Source organism: Heterocephalus glaber, unplaced genomic scaffold (assembly GCF_053883595.1).
Source record: "Heterocephalus glaber isolate CG9 unplaced genomic scaffold, H.glaber_assembly_v1.0 deba00001531, whole genome shotgun sequence".
NCBI lineage: Eukaryota > Metazoa > Chordata > Mammalia > Rodentia > Bathyergidae > Heterocephalus > Heterocephalus glaber.
Window position 1 is genome coordinate 17,305,911 of NW_028258329.1, and position 22,110 is coordinate 17,328,020.

General features: G+C 45.4%; 1 protein-coding gene across 10 annotated transcripts in view; it reads right to left on the reverse strand.

Annotated features, from left to right (window-relative positions):
* The window catches only part of Ntrk3 (neurotrophic receptor tyrosine kinase 3), a 381,061-nt gene that overhangs the window by 157,780 nt on the left and 201,171 nt on the right, over window positions 1-22,110 (reverse strand). For all 10 annotated transcript variants that reach the window (XR_015441744.1, XR_015441746.1, XR_015441745.1 and 7 more), the window contains one exon: window positions 13,209-13,397. Coding sequence is in view for 7 of the 10 variants with exons in the window: in XM_087188362.1 (XP_087044488.1) it covers window positions 13,209-13,397 (189 nt within the window). In the remaining 3 variants the exon portion in view is untranslated. The remainder of the gene's footprint in view (window positions 1-13,208; window positions 13,398-22,110) is intronic.

Below are 22,110 nucleotides of genomic sequence, written 5' to 3' on the forward strand. Positions count from 1 at the left end.
CAACACATGGCAAGCATGGTAAAGCATAAGGCTTTATTGCTATATTAATGTCTGGTCTTAAAGTCTAGACCCTAGCCCTAGACTTTTAGGTATTTAATAAGTGTGAATTTACTTCTCGTCACTATTCTCACTCTGATCCTCTCTTCGACATCCCCTTGCTCCCACTTACTCTCCAGAAACTACACGCAAAGGATAACACAGCTGCTGTCAGGAATACATACAACTTGCTCAACCAAGGTAACTGGGTCCAAGGAAAATCAAATGCAGAGATTTCTCTTTGCTTGGGCATACAAGCCCCGCCCTGAGAATTAGCACAATTTGCCAGACCAGAACACCAGTGACAACAACCACAAATTACCAGCTTGTTCCCCAAAAGGAGAGCTATGAGCAGTAAAATTTACACTGGATCAATGTTCTCATCTTTCTTCTACCTCCTGTACCTCAAGGCAGCTCCTGCTGACTCCAGAAAGTAAGGCTGAAAGATAGTGAGCATGTGGTTTGCTCGTGGAGAAGAACTGGGAGGGCACCCAGTACCCTTTCTAACAGTCATTTCTCCTTTTTTGCTAACAGAACCCTCATTCTGTGAAAGTGTTCACTTCCCTGCCCCTGGTCTATGTGTTTGGTTGCAAAACCTGGAGTTTTTGCAACAATATGGTGAGTTAGCCTGGTGGTAAACCAAAACAAAGTAGAGGCAAGACAATCACAAGAAAGCTGAGCTAGAGTCCTAACATACCTTACCAGGAGCCTTCTCTATTTGACCAGTTGAGTCTTGTGATTATCAATTTCCTTCTTGTTTAAGCCAAATGAGTCAGAATTGTCTAGTATATTCAGACAAAAAGACTTCAATTGACAAAATCTATGTCCAAAACAAGAGACACATACACAGATAGGAACAAGAGTCAAGCACACACACATTTGTATCTGAACACAACAGCAGATGGGTACTGAGCTCCACTATAGAGGGTACCACAGAGGTCAAGTATACGCGTGCTCAGCATGCTACACAAGGGTGTATGTGTCTGTATGTCTGTGTGTGTGTGTGTGTGTGTGTGTGTGTGCACGTGCACGCTGGGGGATCAGAGGAGATTTATTTCAATAAAATTAGCTGACAAAGGGGCAATAAAATAAAGACTCAAACAACACAAGTATCCCTCTGTGAACCACCCTGTACCCTCTAGTTGAGCCCACAGTGTTTCAGTTTCATTAGCCCACAAGGAAATTGGCATGGGCCCTCTGTTCATCTGTATCCATCATTTCCTGACAACCAACATATTGCAGTCATGACTCCTAGAAACTTCTCTGTGGCTGTGGATCTGGGTGATAAAATGCTATTTCTTAGAGTGGTGGAGAAGAAGTCACTAGAGGGAGAATTCTTATCTTAGAAAGAACTTTGAAAGCATACCTATTTGCTATCATCCAAACATAGCTTTTTGGTATCATCATTGGTTTCTCCCAGTGCCATATTTATATCAGAAACTACAATGATGAATGTAAAAATATTATTATCAAGGTGAGGACGACCACGTATGTGTCACTTAACTCAAGTTTAACAGAGTATTTTCAAGTCATTGTACCAGTTCTTCTCAAAAATACTGGCCAAGGTGATCACCTTTTCCCATCTCCAATGTAGTGAAGGCAGATGCCTTGCCCACAGCCATGCAGCAGTTGGTTTGGAGGCTGGGACCAATAGATCACTTTCTGTTCTAATGAGAAGACACCTGCTACAACTAAGGGTTCAGTTCACTCTCTTAGCTGCTGAACCTGCTCTAGCCCAATCCAAGTCAAGAGCTTTACATTCCCTCCTTGAAATAAAGCCAAGCTTTGACCTTCCATACAATGGTTTGGAAAATAGAAGCTTTGAGAAGCCAGGTGCATCTTAGATTACAAACTTTCCTTGGGAGCAGCTCCCTGAGATTCTAATCAAAAGTATCAGATGGTCCCAGAAATGAGGAATGCAGTGCAAATGTAGCTGTGACCAGCATCTCTGCATCTGGGGCTTTAGGGAGTGTTAGAAGCAACTGCAAGAGCTTCCAGGCAAGGAACAGCAGGCAACAATCTCTGATGTGCTGAATGAAGGGCATTTGGTGCTCTTCCAGAAATCCTAAAGAATGCCACACCCAATCCTGGGTGTTCCTCTGGAATGCAGCTACTTCCTGTACTTCTCAGGGCCAGGCCCATCTGGGCACCATCAAAGTAAGCTACTACATCTGCTGGGGAGGCAACAACAGAATCCTGAATACCAAGACATGCCAAAATGCCATGGACATTCCACTGAACATCTATGTCAGAGATGCTCACAGGTGAATCTCAAAATTGGGATCAGTGGCACAGTATGTTTGGGAAATAGTACAGAAACAAGGTCCTTCTTGGGAAATTACAATGGCTTTAGAACTCCAGGCTTGCAAAATCATGAAGTAAGAAATTTAATTAATTCAGGTTTTCTCAAAATTATTTGACCATGGAATATTTTCTTGGGGGAAAAATGCCTATTAGCATCCCTCAGTGCACAGTTCGGGAAAAATTAAGTTAAAGACAGCTCAGGAGAAGATGGAAGGTCAGCTGGACTCTTGGCTTCTTGGCCAAGAGGCGAGTGGAACATAGGTCTGTAGTTATCAAGCATCAGGAATGGAGGAGGAGGAAAATACCCTACCTGTCTGCCATAGGTCCCATCCTCCCACTGGGAGAATGACTTGCGCTCATTCATAGGACAGGGAGACATTGACCATTTTTCTTGGACAAGGACCCTGGAAAGGGGATAATAACAACCAGCCCTAACAGCACAACTAATGACAGGAGCCTCCTGCTGTCCTTAAGTTGTTCCCTTTTGCAGCTTTTTAACCTCTACCGCTAAAACAGGACTTCCTCTGTCTCATTCCATGGGAGACACAGGAAGTAACCTCCAGTGTCCTTCCCTCAGCCTGTATGCCTGACTCCTCCCTGTGTGAAGGGAGTGATTTATCTGAGGGGTGAGATGAGCAGAGGCCATCATCTGCCATCACCTTTTGGCTTTGTTATGGCTTAAATCCTCCACAGGTCTCATGTATGGAGAGGTGGGATTTTTTGGAAAGTGATTTTATCATGGGATGCTACATTCATCAGTGCATTTGATCTATTGATGAGTTCAGCAGCTGAATATGCTGCTAGGTTATGAGGCAAGGTCACTGAGGGTATGACCTGGAAGGGTATATTCTTGTCCCCTGCTCCTCCCTTCTCTCTCTGCTTCTTGGCTGCTGTGGGTTGAACACCTTTTCCTCCACCATGCCCTTCTACCATGGTGTTTCTGTCTTGGAGTCACCTGACCATGAACTAAAATTGTGAACCAAAATAAACCTCTCCTTTAAATTGTAGATGTCAGGTATTTCGTCCCAGCAACAGGAAAGCTAAGACAGGCTTAAAGTCTGAGCAGCCTCCTTCAGCCCAGCAATAAAGTCCATGTTTTGATTCCTACTTGAACCTAATGTGTGTCTCGGCTGGCTCAGAACTATCACCTTTTAAGGCCCTGGTACAGACTGGATGCCTGAAACCAAGAAGAAAAGACTGAACTTATCTCTGGGAAACCATGAGCTGGAGAGGATCTCTGGAGGAAAGTTAATCTTCCCACTCCTTGAAGACAAGACTGAAGCCAAAACGGGCCAGGAAGACAAGGAGTTTCTTTTGCTCTAGGGCTTGGGCAGGAAACAAAGAACCCACTTCATAAGCTACTCACCCTTCCTGCTGGATACCCACCTCAGCTCACACTCCACCCTGAAATGGCGTTACACCAGGCTGGCTGCGGGTCTTTTCATCCTTCACCTTTGACCACAAAGCATATCCTTATCCCCCCAAGTACGTTTTTTAGCCAATTACTGTGTATTTACAGTGAGTATAATTATACCTAATTACCTAATTAGCATGACTGCATGCAGCTTCTCACTCTGAGTATATGATTATGACAGTGAAGTACAGAACAGATGAGGTCCTGATAATCAACAAGAAAGCAGGTTGTCTTATCCTAGGGAGATGGGTGTGAGTCTGTCCCTTTGGACTAGTTGGTTACAGATCTAAAGTGTGTGCTTGGGAATGTCTAGAGTTTTGGATAACTTAGGAGAGAAATGACATTATTTGATTTTTTTTCTGGGATATGAAAATATGCGAAAATGTCAAGCTTGGACTGTGTCAACATCTGGGTCAGTGTCCAGCAGAGGTTAATCTCTAGGGACTGAGACCCTCAGGATAAGCTTGTGAGAATATCTGAGCTCAAACTTGTGGGACCAGGACTTGTTCCCTTAGCTCCTGAGACATTCCACTCTGGGATCACCCAGCCCTTCCTCAAAAGAAAAGAAACTGGGAATATATTAAGAGCAATCCTGTCCTCCAGAGACCTTGGACTTCCCAAACCTAGCATCACCGAATCCTTGGGGATCTGCTATTTATTCTAATTGGATCTGAAAATGTGATTGAAGAAAAATCAGAAGAGGCCCATCTCAACAATGTTCTATGAAATCCTGCCTGGAAAGCGGGATCTGGAGATACCAGTGCAAAAGTCTACAGCTAAATATCATCATTACCCACACAAGATTCAGCTTATGATTCCCCTAAAGGAGACTATCAAAATCCAACCACTGAATACAGGAGAAGACCCACCAGAATCCCCTATGCTCACACTGGTCCCCTTTCTCGCCTATGTCACATCTAGCCAAAGCAACCACCTCCAACAGCCACGGGGAGCAAACAGCAGCCTCAGCATGCCTGTCTTCCTTTCTCAGCTGTATGCCCTACTGAACTCCCAGACCAGCAGGGCAACCAGATCCCCTTTTTGCCATCAGGCCAGCCCACCCATCTGGGGATGGTGCTGGATAAAAACCTACAAGAGCTTACTCCGCAGGAGCAGTAGATGCTGCTGTTGCTGCTGCTACTGGTTCAAGGAGGGGCCTGTGCCGCCTAGACAAAAGAGCCCATTTTCCATATTTCATCTGCAAGTCCATTATGCTGAGCTAAGTGGCTGAGAATAAACACCCATCATTACCCTGCACTAAATGATGTTTGTTAGTATAGAAGGTGACAGAAATCTATATCATGCCGATGCACTATTAATACTGCATTACGCACACAGGCTCTGTGCTCCCCATCACAGCTGGGAAACTGGCCTCAGCGGCTCTTCTTCCAGCAAAGGCAAGCTCTATGACTAATTGGCCCAGAAGAGAAGCAGACGAGCCCCTCACTCATCCCTGATGAAGGGCCATTGGTACCAGCTCCAGGAGATAGCCCCCAAATCTAGCATTTCCAGCTCTCATTCTTCGTACAGAAATTCTTGCTTGCAAGATGATACCCTGGGGTGGGAGGGAATGGTTGCTGTAATGGAAGAGAGCGAGGCCAGGCTGAGAGTGATACAAACAGTTGCAATTTATTGAAGAAATACAGGAAAGGGTGGGCTCTACCCTCTAGCCCCAGAGGCTGGCATTTAATAAGTAATTAGTGCTTGTTGGCCCACTAAAGGAAAAACAGAGAGAAGACAGTTGGAGGGAAACAAGAAAGATAGGATTTGGCAAATGTCATGAGAGTGGGGAGCTAAGAAGACCCTGGGACAGAACTGAAGGTCAGCAGGGTAGGATTTTTGAGGGATCTAGGGAAGGAAACACAAAGGGGTGGCTACTCACGAGGCGCTGAAGGTTGGATGTACACCTGTCTTTGAAGATGTCAGCACTCACATGGGAAAACAGAGTCAGTGTGAGGGCCAGATGACTGTGACACATGGGTAAGAGGAGGCAGTAAAACCTCAGGGACAGCAAAGGGGAAAAGGATTTGGATGCCTGGCAAAAGAAGAGACAATGATGGACTGAGGTTGGCACCACAGAGAATCAAAGCAATGAGCTTCATCTGAACTGCTGTGAAGACACAAATACATGGGTCAGTAAATCAAAGGACCATGTGACCAATGACAAGCAGAAGTGGAGGATGCTCACTGCTGGTCTGTGTAAACACTAAGTAGGAATTACACAATCATCAGTTGCTGGCATAGGTCGGAGCAGAAAGGAGAAAGGCTTATATGGTTGCACACATGTGAACACACAAACATACACAGACCGTACAATTCAGAAAGTGTTCAAGAAGTGGGTGTGCACCCAGAAGAGCCAGGAGCCGACTGGGAGCAGCCACTCTAACATGACATGAAATGAACCTGGCTCGGTACAGATACGCTGGGAGGGGGCTCTGGCATTTTCTTTTACAAAGCTAACCATACTCTTAACATACGATCAAGCAATCACACACCTAGATAACTACACAAATGAATTGAAAACAAGTCCACACAAAAATCTGCACAAGAATGTTTATGCAACTTTATTCATAATTGCCAAAACCAGGAAGCAACCCAGCTGTCTATTACGGGTTGTATTTCCTTCAAAAAAGTAGGTATGTTAAAGCCTTATTCCCAGCACTTAGAATGCAAATTTACTAGGAAAAAGGGACACTGCAGAGGCCATTAACAAAGTCAAGAGAAGAACACAGTGGAGTAGGCTGGGCCCCTGATCCACTGTTCCTGGTGCTCTAAGAAGACAGCTGTGTGAGACAGAGGATGCGAGTGAGGCAGAAGTAAGCCAGGGCCATGCAAATATTGCTGCCACATCACTGGAGACCCAGAAGAAGCAAGCAGAGTTACCTGAAAGGTTTCAGAGGACCCTACCAACACGTTGGTTGCAGACTTACAGCCTCCAAGACTTTTCCTGTTGTTTGAACCTACCCTGTTTGTGACATATGGTTATGGAAGCCCCCAGAAAATGAGCGCAATGTTCTTCAACAGGTGAATGGATAAGAAATTGTGGCACATCCATATAATGCAGAATTATTCAGTAATAAAAGGGATAATCTACCAAGCCACAAAAAAACATGAAAGAATCAGTAAATATGTATTGTCACTGAAAGAACCCAATCCGAGAAGGCAATCTACTGCATAATGCCAACTATATGACCTGTGGAAAAGATAACACAAATTATGGAGACAAAAAATGTCAGTAGTTTCCAGGAGCTGAGAAGAGTAGGGTAATAGATAGGCGATCACAGAGTATTATTCCCCTAACTTCCCCTGAAGTTAGTCTGTGTGTTGCTGTATAACTTCCACCTGTCGCACACCAAAAGCAAACCCTACTGTAAACTCTGCACTTGAGTGCAGTAGTAACTTCTCAACAGCAGTCTGTCAGTTATAACATCTGTACCACACTAATGCAAGATTTAATAATAGGAAAAACTGCTGAGGGTGAGGAGTGAAAGGGAGTAGATGGGAACACTAATCCCTGCTCAGTTTTTCTGCAAACCTAAAACTGTTACAAGAAAGGGAAACAATGATGACACTGTAAACAGGTATTCCCTTGTCTGGACAACTATGTCCCTTAGGGCTTTGCTTCTGGGGACAGTGCAGAGAGAATGTAAGCCAGACCAAGGCTGACCCAGCCTGGTGACAATAGTGACCTTCAGGAAACATTAAGTGTGCTATATAGAAATCGCTCTTATCTCAGAAATGGGGAGAATAAGACTCCCACAACCCTAAAAGGCTATCCTTCTTCCTCCAAGGCCACCTCCCTGAGTTTGAAAGGTGAGGGTGAATGTGCAGGATCACTGGAATTCTAGACAGTATGATCTGCTGGGAAAGATGGGTTCTGGGTCAGCAGGTCTGGGTGTATAGCTCAGGCTCCATCTTAATAGCTATGATCTGGAACACCTCACTGAAGCTCACTGAGCCTCAGTTTCTTCATCAATCAAATGGGAGAAGAAGTTCCTCCCTCAGAGAGTCAGTTAAAGATCACATGAGAGGAAAAACAATACACACCAGCCCTGGGCTTAGGCCAGAGGGGCTATGGATGCAAATCAGACAGCTTTCCTTCTCTGTAAATCTCTAGAGAGCCTGGGCCTGGGACCATCCATGTTAATTAGCTTTCCATTACTATAACAAATATCTGAGATGATCAATTTATAAAGATAAAAGGTTTGTGTAAGCTCACAGTTTTGAAAAGTCCTAGGCCCATGATCAGGTGTGCATCTGTCGGGGCTGCTGGATGGCAGTGAGGAGAGGATATGGCAGAGTAAAATTGCTCACCCCATGGCCAGGGAAAAAAAGAGAGTGAGGAAGGGACCTAGGTCCCTCAGTACCCTTCAAGGACACAACCTCAATAACCTAAAGACCTTCCATTAGGTTCCACCTCCTAAACGCTCTACCACCTCCCCGTAGCACCACCCTGGGCCCAGGCATCTAAAACATGGGCCTTTGGGAACATTCAACAACCAACCAATAGTACCTCTTGACATGTGTTAGTTATCATCTTCTTTGATCCCCAGTCCCATGTTGTGCTTTCTGTAGAAAATAAATAATTATGACATATAAAGGCTACATCTAAGGAAAAGTGGAAAATCAAGTTTGGGAAACAGGACACATATTTGAGAAGTGGCAAGACGACCCAGGACTTGGCCCAAAGTCATTCAAGACAGCTACATGGCATTGACTTTGAGCCATGGATTATAAAGGAAGAAAAGGTCACCTTGGAATAGTGTGAGCCTAGGAGCAATTCACAAGAGGCTGGAAATGAGCCAGGGGTTAAAGGATGGAAAGGTATAGAAGGAATAAAATGGAGTCCAGTGTGGCCAGGAGGAGAAAGTGAAAAGGTATCAGATCAACACAGGAATTACACTAAAGTAGCAGCTGGAGGTTTGGGATTGGTGATCTGGAGAGAAGAGATAATGGCCAGTAAGTCATTAGCAGACAGGTGTGAGTTGAACACATAAGGCCCTGAGAGGTGACACAAGGGGCCAGGGAGCACCACTCCGGGCTCAAGGATCAGCTCTGGTTGATTGCAAGTCTGAGAGGGTAGTGACCACACGTGTCCCAGGTACTCATTGTTTCCCGAATCCAGGAGGCTTGACACAAACCCTCACAGTGAATATATAGAACAGATGGTGGCGGAAAGTCAGCCCAGCACAAGGGGCTTGGATGTTAAAGAAAAAAAGACTCAAAGGCACATAGTCCAGCTCTGCAGAGAGACCAAGGATGGTGTGGTCCTGGGAAGATGGAACCCGACAGAGGTGAAGCTATGGGTCAAGGAACTGCATGAGGTTAGTGTTGAGCAGAGGGGCACACAGGCAATGGACAGGCAGGAGGAGTAGCAGGATGACCGTGATGGGGAGAAGCAGGCAGGGAGAGGCTGAGCCTGGGAAGGTGGAGACACTCCTGGGGGACAAAAGCAGATACCAGTCTCTGAGGACAGAAGGAAGGAGGGCTGGAGGGGGGGAAACATTCAGCTCCCCAAGATGCCCTCTGCCTTCTCAATCAAGAGAACGGGTTTTTAGGAAGAAGTTTTGTTAAAGAGAGTCAAGGAGTCTTCTAAATGGCCTGAAGGGAAAGAGCCAATGCATGACTTTCAAGATAGGAGCAAGTAGTCCAGCCCAACCCATGAACCACATTTTTGCAGCCCAGAGCTGTCACAAATGTAACCAAAGGGCCCAGTGTTGTTACATACATCTTCTACTTGCTCCTGAGTAACCCACTGTGGTCCCTTGGGGGCTCATTCTCTAGGACCTAACCCAGTGTCCAGAACCCGCAGTTGTATAACAAGGAGAGCCGTTGCCACCTCCTGATGCCTTTTCTGGAATCAAAGGCATCACATAAATAATGAGGGAGAGGGCCTTACTAGGCTTAGGTTTGGGTGCATGTGACCAAGTAGTTACATCTTAATTTAGCTCCTTCAGAATCCCTGGAAAGGCTGAATAAATGCAAAACAAAGACAATGTCAAATGCAGAGTGTGTGTTGGAACACAGGTGTGGGGATGCAAGCATCTGATAAGGATTGTACCAGGTGAACTCTAAATACCCTTGCAGACTGGCAGGTGAAGGAAAATGCTATGAACCAGACTGAAGACAGAAAGTGAGAAGCAAAGAGAGAACCAGCATCCTAATCATGCTAGTCACCATTCATGATAAACAAACACACAAGTAAAGAAAGAGAAATGCTTTGTGCTTAATCTCCAGCTGAGGGGTCTCGGGAATTGATGTCTAAAGTCAGGTAGCTCCATATTCCTGAGATTCCTTTCCATGTGGCACATTTTAAAATGAGACAAGGAAGAGAATGAGATGGAAGAGCCTTGGAGCCTGCAAGGTGAGTATTTTTCCTCTCTGAATCCCGATTCTTGCCATTCTTCCAAAGGAGTGACCCCAGCCTTTGCGTGCAGTGCCTGCTCATCTATGTGCCAAGGCATGTGTGGCTTTAATTATACACGACAGTGTCTCATCACATATCCTCGAGTGGGTGAGTTCCCTGGAATGACGAAGCACTGACAAGTAGAGGCAAGGCCTGCTGCCATCTCCTCTCAGCTGGTAAATCCATGGAGGGCGCCTGAGTGCTCCATCCGCCCCGTCTATGTGAGTTCCCATGGCTAGCAAAGGGAGGACTGGCTGGATCCAGTCACAGTGCTCTTGTGCAGTGTGGCCATACCTCACACACTTTCTAAAAACAACCAGAGCAGCTGCTTTTTGCTAACAGGGCAAATGTTCTACTTCCCTAAAAAGGATACTTTGCCTAATATTAGAGGGTTGTGACAGCCAGAGTTGCTTCATGCTTCTTTTTTGATAGACAATGTTTTCTTGCCTCCTCCTTCAAGACTTGGTCAATCACCTGCTTCCCGTCCATCATCACTGGCCTCCTCCTGCTTACACAGGTATATCTGGATCCCTACACACTTCTAACCAGAGGATGCTAGAAGGGGGGCTCTGCCTGTGCCTGGTATCCTGGTGTGGTGACTTCTTAGCTCCGAACTGCATCCTGGCACCCAAGGACCCTTGCGGGGTCTCATGGTTCTCTGCACACCTCCCAAGTTACCATGGAAACACTGATTCTGGTGGCCCAAAGGAAACTAGAATGTGTCCAATTCATCCCATCCAGCAGCTGTGCTGAATCCTGGGATCAGGAGCTCCATGGGACACAAATATGGGCCATATTCTGTGACAGGAGCCAAGTATGACCACTAAAGGGAATACAGGTGATGCTCATTATGCACAGAATCCGACCCTGAGCATTTTTCTGCTCATTGAGGTGCATTTGCAATTCCAAAACCAATACTGAGGTGCTTTGGGGGTCACATGGGGAGCTGCATAGAACGCCAAGAAGCATGAGTAGCCCTGTGAGCACATTCCCAGTCCAGATGGACAAGGCAACACTCTATCATCTTTAAAAATATTTATTTTAATTGGCAAAGAAAAATTCTATATATTTATACTGCTTTGAAATTCTTGTTCCAGTTTACATGCTCTACACAAATACCCTTCTCAAGGTCTACTTAAGACCATGTTTTTCACATTGTTTCAGTGCTTTTTGTTAGTGATGTGGCTCTTTAAAATGGCTTCCAAGCACTGTCTATGCAATTCCATCTGGTGTCCCTAGCACCGGATGGCTGTGATGTGTCTCACAGAGGAGCAGGTGTTTGGGCAGTGCTGTCAGCCACTGAATTCAATGCTTATAAGTCCATGATACATACTCAATAAGTGTCTTGAAAGAGAAATTCACATACAATGTAAAACAAGATTATGTACTGATTGGTTGATAAAATTTGATCAGAGGCTCATAGGGATCTAACACTATTTCCCCTAGGAACAATGGTCCAGCATTCTTGAATTCATTGTTTGTAGTGACTTTAGAAAAGGACTATGCCAAACAATCAGACTCAACTCTGTATTTAATTCAGTAATGGTGAGATCTCTGTTCAAATACCAATGGCATCCTACAAAACTCTGCATTGACCTTAGACCAGGCTTGGACCCAGGCTACCACCATGGAAGGGATCTCCTCCCAGTCACACAAAGGCTAAGGCAGACAGGAGCCTGATCTGAGACAGTTCTCTCGCCAGAGTATAGCACCCTTTGCTGTTTCCCACTACTTATCTTTCTTCCTTACCCAGCCTTGGCCCAGTTCCCAGGTGTCCTTCCTCTGACACCAACAGGGAGCATCTGAGGGACACTAAGGCAGACTTGGGAGGACACCCAAAGTGGGAGGTAAATGATGACCTGATGCTGACTCAGGCCCAGCCCCTCCACTGTGACAACCTTCTCCCTTAAAAATTAGAGCCAAAGCAATGGAAGCAGAGGCTGACAGTGTAGTAAGGGCCCACTCTGCTACAGGATGAGCCAACAAGATTAGTGAGACAGAATGTGACCCATGTGCAGAGAGCTGAGCCTCTAGGATTAGCAAGAGCACTGCTCCCTAGTCCTATGCTAAAACTAAGATGGGAAGGGAACCTGTTTCTAGGCAGCCTGGGGCAGGAATGGGGACTCTCAGCCTCTCAGGACCCTGGCATTCCTGTCTGTAAGGCAAAGCCTTCACACCTAGCTGGTCACCAGGCCCCCTTCCAGCTCTCAAGCAGGCAGCAGCACTGCTGTTCTCCAAGGCCAAAATGAACTCTCTCTCTCTCTCTCTGAAGCAGTGAGTTGTTCCCTGGGGCAGGAGCAGTGGGAAGGGAAGGGCTGTGCATTGGAGAGTTGCTGGGCCCTGGGGACATGGCAAGGAGGAACCCTGCGGGATGCAGGGATGAGCCATGAGGCTACGGGATCTAAGAGGGAACCTAGCAGGGCTCAGCAGAAACACAGAGAGGGGCTGGAACCAAGAGGAGGTGAGAGATGAGGGGGTGAGAGATGAGGAGGAGACAGGTACCCTGTGCCTCTGGTCTGCCATGGGGAAGTGAGGGTTCCTTGCACTTGGCGTGAGATCCAGTTCTCACAGAGTGGGGCACTGGAGGGGCAGCTGGAGAGATGCTTCCATTCAAAAGGACCTAGCCCTTCATTCCCTCCCCTTCTCATGAAAGCCTGGGTAGAGGTGCTGGTGGTTCCAGGGGCTACTGTCTGGACAGACTCTCGTGTCCTAATTACCCAGGCCAGGTCTGCAGAGTAGACCAGCCTCCTCCATGTCTCCTACCTCACTGGGAGCACCTGTCCCTACCCAGGGTCCTGCTGATCACAGGTGAAGAAAGAGGGAACCAGACCAGACCCATGATCCTCCCTGCCACAGGGACTCTGCTCAAGGGCCCCTCCTTGCCCAGGCTGTCCTGAAAATTCTGAGATAAACAGGGAGAGTCTCTTAGAGAGTGGGAGGTTGGCAGGTGGCAGGTCACCCCAGAAGATTCCAGAACCCCAGCTACATGGTCTGTTGCCACACCACCCTTCCCTCCCTAAAAGGGACAAATTCTATCCTGCTACTTACATGTGTCTGGCTTGTGACAGTTGTGTCCCTGACGGAAGTACTGAGGGTTCTCGATGACTGGGATCCGCGTCATACCAATGACCACTGTGTCAGGCCCAGCATCAAGAGAGGAGGGCGTGGTAATGCCATGGTTGATGTGGTGCAGGGGGCTGGCTGAGTCCTCTTCACCGCTGATGACAGCCACAGGACCTGCAGACACCACCAGAAAACATGTCATCCTGGGGAGGTCCTGCCCCACACCCAGTCAACTCCCAGCCCTGCCCACAGACCCTGTTTTCCCCACCATGTTTGCCATAAGAGCAAAGACCAATATAAGCACAATCCCCTGCTGGTTTAAATCCTAAATTCAGTGAACTCTTCCCATCAAATTTTCTTTCTTCAAATTACCTACCCCTTAACCATGGAAATACCCCCAAAGCAAAAGTGACTCAAAATGACCATGTTATAAATTATTTTCACTTCCTCTGATATCCAAAGTCATTCAAAATAATAAGAATTTTAGAGCAGGGTATGGTGGCCCACACTGGTAATTCCAGCATTTGGGAGGCTGAGGCAGAAGGACCATAAGTTTGAGGCCAGCCTGAGCTATACAGCGTGATCCTATCTCAAAAAAACAAAATAAGAATTTTAAATAAGTTCATTTATGTAGCAATAACAGGATTTTAAAGCATGATCTAGTAGAGCTTTGCATCCTGACCCTCCTCTACTTGGGAGTTTCAATAGCTTCTGATGCTGGGTTCTATCCCCACTGGTTCTGATCCACATGGTCCATGGAGCTACCTGGATGTGAGGATTGTCAAAGCTCTCCAGATGAGTCTTATTACAGCTGGAACCAACACCACTGATTGGGAGCCTGGAGTTGCAGAGCCTCTCAGTGTGGCCATCAGATCTCAGAGGACTCTGATGTGGCTCTCACCAGACTCCCCCATCAGGCCTCCCTCTTCCACAAGGAGATCAGCCTGGTGTAGACCTACATGCAACCTGAGTCAAGTTTCACAAATAAAAATAATTAGGCCATGTAACGACTGGACTTCAGGCAGCTGGGCCAGCTGTCCCTGTCTTGGAAGATCCATATCGCACCCAATAGCTTCAGAGAATACCTTTCCCATCTTCCCCAACCTCAGCTTCACCACTTTCTAACCCAGAAACAGCCCCGCGAATAAGGTTACTCCAAAGCACAAGGTGACAAAGATAATGAACTCTGCAGTCTTGACAGAACAATGACTCCGTTTGGTGGTGTGATTCTCTCATACATACACATAAAACCCCTGTAAAGGGAATTAGCTGTGACTGTTTGTGGCTTTGTACAACTGGCATTTTAAATGGCTGTTTGCTAGACACAGGGTCCCCAGAAAAAGTGCCTGCTGTGAGTTGGTTTTGTGGCTTGAACAATATTTCCACTGCAGAAATCCATTACATCTTACTGAAGTTTATGGAGAGAATATTTCCTATCAAAGATCGAGGTGAAGTGCCAATAAGGCAGAACTAAATGGGAGACTGGTAAATGCAAACTGAGGACCCTCATTTCCACTCCATCAGCACAGACAGGCTTATTACAATCCATGAGAAATGACTGACCGTATTTAGAGGCCTTTGAAAAAGCAGCAATAAGTGGTTGCCCAAATACTCAAAATAATCACCTGCCTTGCAAAAGGAAGCCAAGTCCTGAAAAATGCTTTATAAACTTTCTGGAAAACTTCACACAGTGATTTCCAGTTAAACAGGAAAAACTAAGGATGGATCTTTATCCTCTTGCCCTTGCTATTCAAATGCAAAGAAATTAAAGAAATATCAATATCACCAAAAGGAAGAAGAAGAGAGGAGACGAGAGGAAATAAGATATATCAACAACATTGTGGAAGATGAAAAGTCAAAGGAGGTCAGTGACTCAGAGAGTGTAGGAAGGGACCAACAGAGGGACTGCAGGGGCCTACAGATAGGAAGTCACTTCTCCTGGGAGGTCCAGCACCTAAAAAGACGAGAGAGCCAGGAAGAAAGAAGGAAGGAGGCTCTGAGCTGGAGCAAGGGTCTCAGGCCATGACTCCATTCCCACCCCACAAGAGTAGCAATTTATTCCTAAAGAAATAAAGTGCAAAGGCTCAGAGGAGAGCTGAGATGAAGCATGAACCTGAGATGCTTTTCTGTTCCTAGAATAAGAGAAATTGCACACAACCCGCCTATCACACCCCAATCTCAACTCACAAGACCAGGAGATCAGAGAGTGCTTCTCTGGAGAAACTCCAAGAAGACCCTAGACACTGACATTTGGGATCTCTCCATAAAAATCCAAGTTCCCTCCATGGTCATGTCATTGGATGTGCTCCATCCCACGCACCAAGGTGCATCTTACTAGCTGTAGAGAACTCAATTCCTAAAGATAAAGAAGCCGTGCAGGATCACCAGAAATTTCAGCAAAGCTTCAGCATGAGAGAGCAATTAAGGCAGGCAACAGTCAGGGAACTGCAGGAAACAGAAACAAACCAGAAAGCAGAAGATGACTTTCAAAAAAACTATTATCCTTAGAGAAGTAAATGAAGATGTCACATTTATAAAACAAGGTGATGCTTAAACATGAAATATTAGAGGGATGAGAGTTAGAAATTATGATCGTTGAAATTTCAAAGTCAAAGAAAACTGGAATATAAAGTCAGGGAAATCTTCCAGAAAAATCAAACAAACAAATGAACAAAAAAAGAGGTATATATAAAAAGGAAAAGAAATGAACATTAAAGGTTCCATACAGAGATAAAACTTCTGATTAAAAAAAATTCCGAGTGGGGAAGAAATAATGAATTGAAAAGATAAGAAGGAGAATAAAAAACGTTATGGAGATTTCTCCAAATTACCTACTTAGTTCCCAGCACAATTAATACATGGGCATGAGTACATACACACACACACACACTACACATGACACAAAATTACAGAATACCATAATGTTGGGGATAGGAAATAATGAGAAGATGCTCAGAGATTCCAGGAAGGAGGGACAGGTCCCATCGACAGGACTAGAAGTCAGATCGCTATTGATATGCCAGCTCAGAAAGGCAATAGAATTCTTCACAACAACAAACACTAAGAGCCAGGGATTTAGGATTTAGCTCAGTGGTTCCGCCCCCTGCCTGGTAAGCACAAGGTCCTGAGTTCAATCCCCGGGACCAAAAAAAAAAAACTAACACTATTATTGTTTCAGCATTGAGCAATTCCTTCCAAATGTGATGAACAACTTTTTACCTTAGAATTCTGTGCTTACATTTTTATGTACATCCACTATAAGGGCAAAAGAAAGGTACTTGAAAATGTGCAGAAATGTGCCTCACTGGTCCCTTTTTTTAGGAAGTATCAGCAGACTCCAGCAAAATAAGGGAGCAAACAAGCAAAAGAAGTAGTGTGGCCATCTTGGGCTGTAGGGTTATGGCAAGGAGGTATCCAAGGGTGACTCAGAGCCGTCACTGGAACTATAGGTCACTTGCTTTATCAGAATTGTAGACCACAGACTGCAAGAAGAAAGAAAGAACAAACAACAGGAGGATCCTTCTCCCCACCCCTTTGTGTACTGTGGGTCACCACTAAGTGACACAGAGGTAGGACATAGAATAAACAGACATTTGGGAAAGATATAACTTTGGGACTTCAATATTTGTGAAAAGCATCTCTTTGAACCTGCTCCCATTAAGTCTATGGATAATGAGAGGGCCACAAAATTTTCTAAGAGTTTGTGATCAAAAATAGTCACCACTTTCTTTGCATAAGTTAGGATTTGAAATGGCTGGACCAATAGCAATGGTGAAAAGGGTCCTGCCAAGGCTCCCCAGCCATGGGTAGGAAAGGAACCATGCAGGAAGGCTTCACAAAAATAACACAGTAAAACCAGACATCAGAGCCCCAGGGAGCCCAAAGCTTTGAGTGTGAGGATTGGGAAAGGGGTAAGGAAAAGGAAGAGAGGAAATGGCCAGAAAAGTAGAAAAGAATTAGTAGAGGGCATTGTTCTAGAAGTTAAAAGAAGAGAATTTCTACAAGCTCAAGAGAATCAAAACTTGAGGACAAGTAGGATGAAGAATGAAAATAGGCCACTGAGTTTGAGAAATAGAAAATGATCTTAATGACAGTTTCCACAGAATGGCAGAGAAAAAGTCAAATGATGGTGAGTTGGGTTAGTTGGACAAATTGCAATCATCATCACAATTTTTATCATCCAGTGCTTCCTAAGTATTAGTCTCTGTAAATATTATTCCTTTAAGGTTATAATGCCTCTGTGAGGTTGTTGTCATTATTGTCCTATTTTAAAGATGGGAGTGTTGAGGCACAGAGCACTGTGCCCCAGGACAAAGGCCCTTCAAGGACATGGCGACTGAGAATTGGAACTCACAGCCTGGCTCAGAACCACCACCCAACACCACCTCCCTGCAAGTGCAGGCTGTGGGGACAGTAAGTGTTTGAAGGGACACCAGATCGATCCCAGTACATTGTTCTCCTTTATGAGCCGCTGCCTTCAATGGCAAGTTCCTGGGATTCTTTTAAAGATGTTCCTCTTGATCTTTGAGAATTGAGACAGGAGTCAACTCACTAGTTTCATCCAGATAGATTACAGATAATGCATCATCTCTCCCTCTGCTATTTTTTTTTTTTTTTTTTTTAGGCACCAGGGATCAAACTCAAGACCTTGAGCTGGTACCACTGAGCTGAATCCCAGGCCCACTTCCCAGTCTGCTGAACGCTCTTATTAAACCACATCCACACAGAAAAGAGCACTGTACCATCAGAGCCTCATCCAGTCTCCAAGGCCCTATTACCCCTGCTTTTTTATGAACTGCATTCCTTAAAATGAAAGCCAATAAAGGGCACAAAGACCTATAGATTCCAAGGATATGGAAGGAGACCCTGGTGGCTTGCCTCTGTCTGCCTGTGTCTGAGACCAGCACAGTTCTTCAATGGAGCCATCACTGGAACTGGCGCAAATAAGACCTCCTTGGACAATACTACTAGACATTTAGTGTCCATGGACCTGGGCAAAAAAGCCAGTCTCAGGCTGGGGGTGGTGGTGCACACTTTTACCCAGCTACTTGGGAGGCTGAGGTGGATAGATTGCAAGTTCAAGGCCAGCCTGGGTAACTTGCCAAAACTTTATAACTAAATAAAAAATAAAAAGGGCTGGGGATGTAGCACAGTGATACAGCATTTGCCTAGCATGCATGAGGTCCTGGGTTCCATTCCCAAAACCACTACCTAAACAGAGCCAGTCCCAGCCTCCATCAATCATTTTAAAAAATGGCTCCTCTCTGAAAGGCATAAGTAATAGGGTAGGCTAGGCATGTGTGTGGGTATTCTATGTGGGAAATCTCTGACCTTCCATTGAATTTTTTGGAACCTAAAATTGCTGTAATAATGAAGTCCATAAAACAAAAATGAGTTTTAAAAGTCTGTCTGGGCTGGGGTTGTATCTCAATGATAGAGCACTTGTCTAGCACTCACAAGGCCCTGAGTTCAATCCCCAGCACTGCAACAAAACACAACAAAAAGTCTCCCTGCATAGTACACACATTTCCAAACACCCTTGGGGTGACAGAGGTACCCCAGGATGAGAACAATTCATAGAGGTGGCAGTATTTCACTCTAGGGACAGATTCCCTTCTCAATTCTGGCCAGTTCTCATATCGGTCACTGTGGGGAAGACCCACAGCCCTTCGAGGATGAAGCATTTCTTCTCACTTTAATAACTATAGCAAAGAATGTATAAAAATACACAAAAATGGGGAGAAAATCTCAGCTGCCTGCGCAGCTCTCCTCCACTTTCCTAAAGCTGCCAAGGTCTAAGGAAAGTCAGGAACAGGAGCCAGGATTGCTGCCTTCTGGGCGCTCAACCCCACACATATGCAGCCCACCTAGGACCTGCTAATGGCCATGCTGCTGTCACTAATTCATTCCCGTTACACAATGACTTCGTTATGCACACTAACACACAAAAAGAAAGACAGCCTTTCTGGCAAGTTCAAGCTTTTGAGCACAATCCTCAAGGGAATATAGATCCACTAAGACACTCACATCACATTTTTTCTCCCCAATTGCTGCCTTTTTCCTTCAGATCTTTGGTGGGTTTTGTTCTCCCACTGCAGCGTAACGGAACAGTTGGAGCCCTAGGGGGACCGGCAATCCCCAAAGGGACTTGCCCAGCAGGCTGGTCCATACTGTCTTGACAGAGGCTTCTTGGTCCCCTTCTATCCATAGGGGAAAAGCAAGGAACAGCACTGGGAATGACTCGGATTGTCATAAGTGGTTGATTCCAAGGTGGGACTTGGGTCCCCAGAGAAAGCACTGGCCTCCGGTGATACCAGTGAGGGAACCTTACTGCAGGGAGGTGAGCACCGAAATCACAGGGAGAGAGCTGGGGCCCGAGTCACCAGGCGCATCTGCAGGTACAGGAGTACTCGGCAGGAGTCTCTGGTGACTCCAGTGCCATTTTTTCTCAAAGTCCCTAGTACAAAATGAGAGAAGGGGACAGGGTGATCATAGCACATGAAGACAGGAAAGCGGCAGCCTTGAAGGCAAGGTAAGGCACTGCCTCATCAATCTTCTCCTCTTCTTTCAGAACAGGGAGAGCACTTCCTTGAGATCATCATTCGATGGCCTGGCCTTGTCTCTAAAATTCCCTTCTAAACCTGGCTTGGTGGTGCACTCCAGGAGGCTGACACAGGAGGAACACAAGTTTGAGCTCAGCCTAAGCAAGTGGGCAACTTAGTGAGACCCTGTCTCAAAAGAAAAAATAAGAAAAAGGAGAATTGCAGACATAGCACAATACAAAGACCCTGGATTCAATTCCCAGTAGTACAGGAAACTAAAAATAAAAAAACAAAATCCCCTTCCATTACAACAACTCTCTGACTTACAGAGCACTAACAATTCTTAGAAATTTGAGAAATTTGAGAAAATTCAGTCACTGGCTCTCAACTCTGAAATTTTCTCAGCCTATGTATTAAAATGGTTCTTCAAACACCCAAGGAACAATTTGTAGCTCCGAAGATTCTGGAATCCCTGGAGCTTTAATAAAAGAGAGAGGGAGAAAAAAACTTAACATTTATTAAAACCTACTATATGCCAGATATGTTGCTGGGCATTTTATTCTTATTCTGTTGATCCTTGAAAATTACTGTTACTCTCCCTTAACTAGAAAACTCATCTTCAAACTAGTTTACTTTTCCAGAAATCACCTAGCCAGAAGGTGATGGAACCTGTACTTGAAGACATGAGTATTTGCCTCTAAGTTCTTCCCATCACACTGCCCATTTTCTCAACAGTATGGCTGACACCAAGTATTTGTGACAAACAAAGACAGCTGGGTGTGAGTAGGTGAACCTATATGAAGGTGAGACATCAGACCAATGCTCTAAGTACAAATATTTTCAAGGCTGGACCAGCCCATGTAATATATGTGGCACGTTAGGTTCAACAAGCACTACTGCATTGTAAAATCGCTAGGCCAGAATCCATCTATCTCTACACCCCTTCTTTTATCCTTGTATCTCCTTCCGAAGAAGGTCGAGGAGGGAATCTCACCTCCTAAGCCAGAAAGGCCTTTCAGGAGCACTGATCATCATGACAGCTATTCACCAAGAGCTTCCAGCACCTGAGAGGACTGCAGCTTCCTGCACCCCCAAAGTAGGCAGCATCTCATCTCCTTCTTGGAATGAAAAGTGAGTACGAGTGAGGATACAACCCTTGCATATGAAGTTTAATAATCCAGAGTGTCACATTTTCTTTTTCTTGTGTTGGCATTTGTGGGGGAATCTGGCAGAGCCACAGTCAACTCCTCTAAGTCCTCGAGGGAGGCTAACATGTACAGGGGACTAACCAACACATGGTGCCATGGGTGGCATAGGTGAGATTTATAGCTTTGCTGTTTAACGCATGGAGCTTGGTGTGATGCTATCTACCATGCCTCCACTTCCAACAATGTTAACTTTAATTTTTTCATTTAGAGTGTTTGCATGTTTCACATCTCTTTAACAAATCTCTACCAAAGTACATCATGCAAAAGATGGGCAAGTTGTCCGAAATGATGCTATTCACCCTAAAATGCCTTCTCCCTACTCTCTGTCCCCAAGCTGAGCTCTACGTTTCTGTTCTACACAGATCCAGATTTCAACCACCTAGCTATGATGTGGGAAGTAAAAGAAAACAAGCCTGGATGGGTCTCATGCTTTTTAATGTGTCAGAATGAGGCAAACAAGCCAACCTTTGGATTAAGAAAATGAGCTTTTAAAAACCTCAACCTTTTCCTACTGATAAAAAACAAACATTGGCATGTCCCTGGTGGGAGAGAGCTTTGCATCAACAAATCAGGGAGCAGGAACTCATAAAACGGAGTAAGTGAAAGCACAACAAACACAATTAAAAATCCAGCTATGCTCAGAGAGGGATTCCATTTACTGTCTCATAAAAAGAGCCTGGTCCTCAGAGGCAAACAAAAGAAAATCAATTTCTTAATTTTTATTGGCAGATGTGGGACAGAGGCCAAGTGAACATGGGCTGTGCCCAAGAGCATGCCCAGGGACAAGTCATCACCTTCAGTTCCTGGACAGGCTTCTCAGGGCCCTACCCCCTGCTTCCTCCAGAGACCAGACAGTCACTACCCACTGTGACCTTTAGGACACACAGAGTCCTGCAGGCTACCCAACCAGGCAGGCCCTCCCTCCTCACTTCTCTGCTCCTCTCCCTGAATCATTTCCCAGAAGATAAGCTTCATTCTCCAGCTCGAATTCACTCCCAGCCTCTTACAGGAACGAAAGGCTTTGTTCATGCCTCATAGCATTCATCGCTTGGAGTTATCGCCTTGTGATTGAAAATGCTGTTGCTGATCAACCAGCCTGAGAACACTCACTTAAGGGAAGGGAAGGCAGGACAGGTG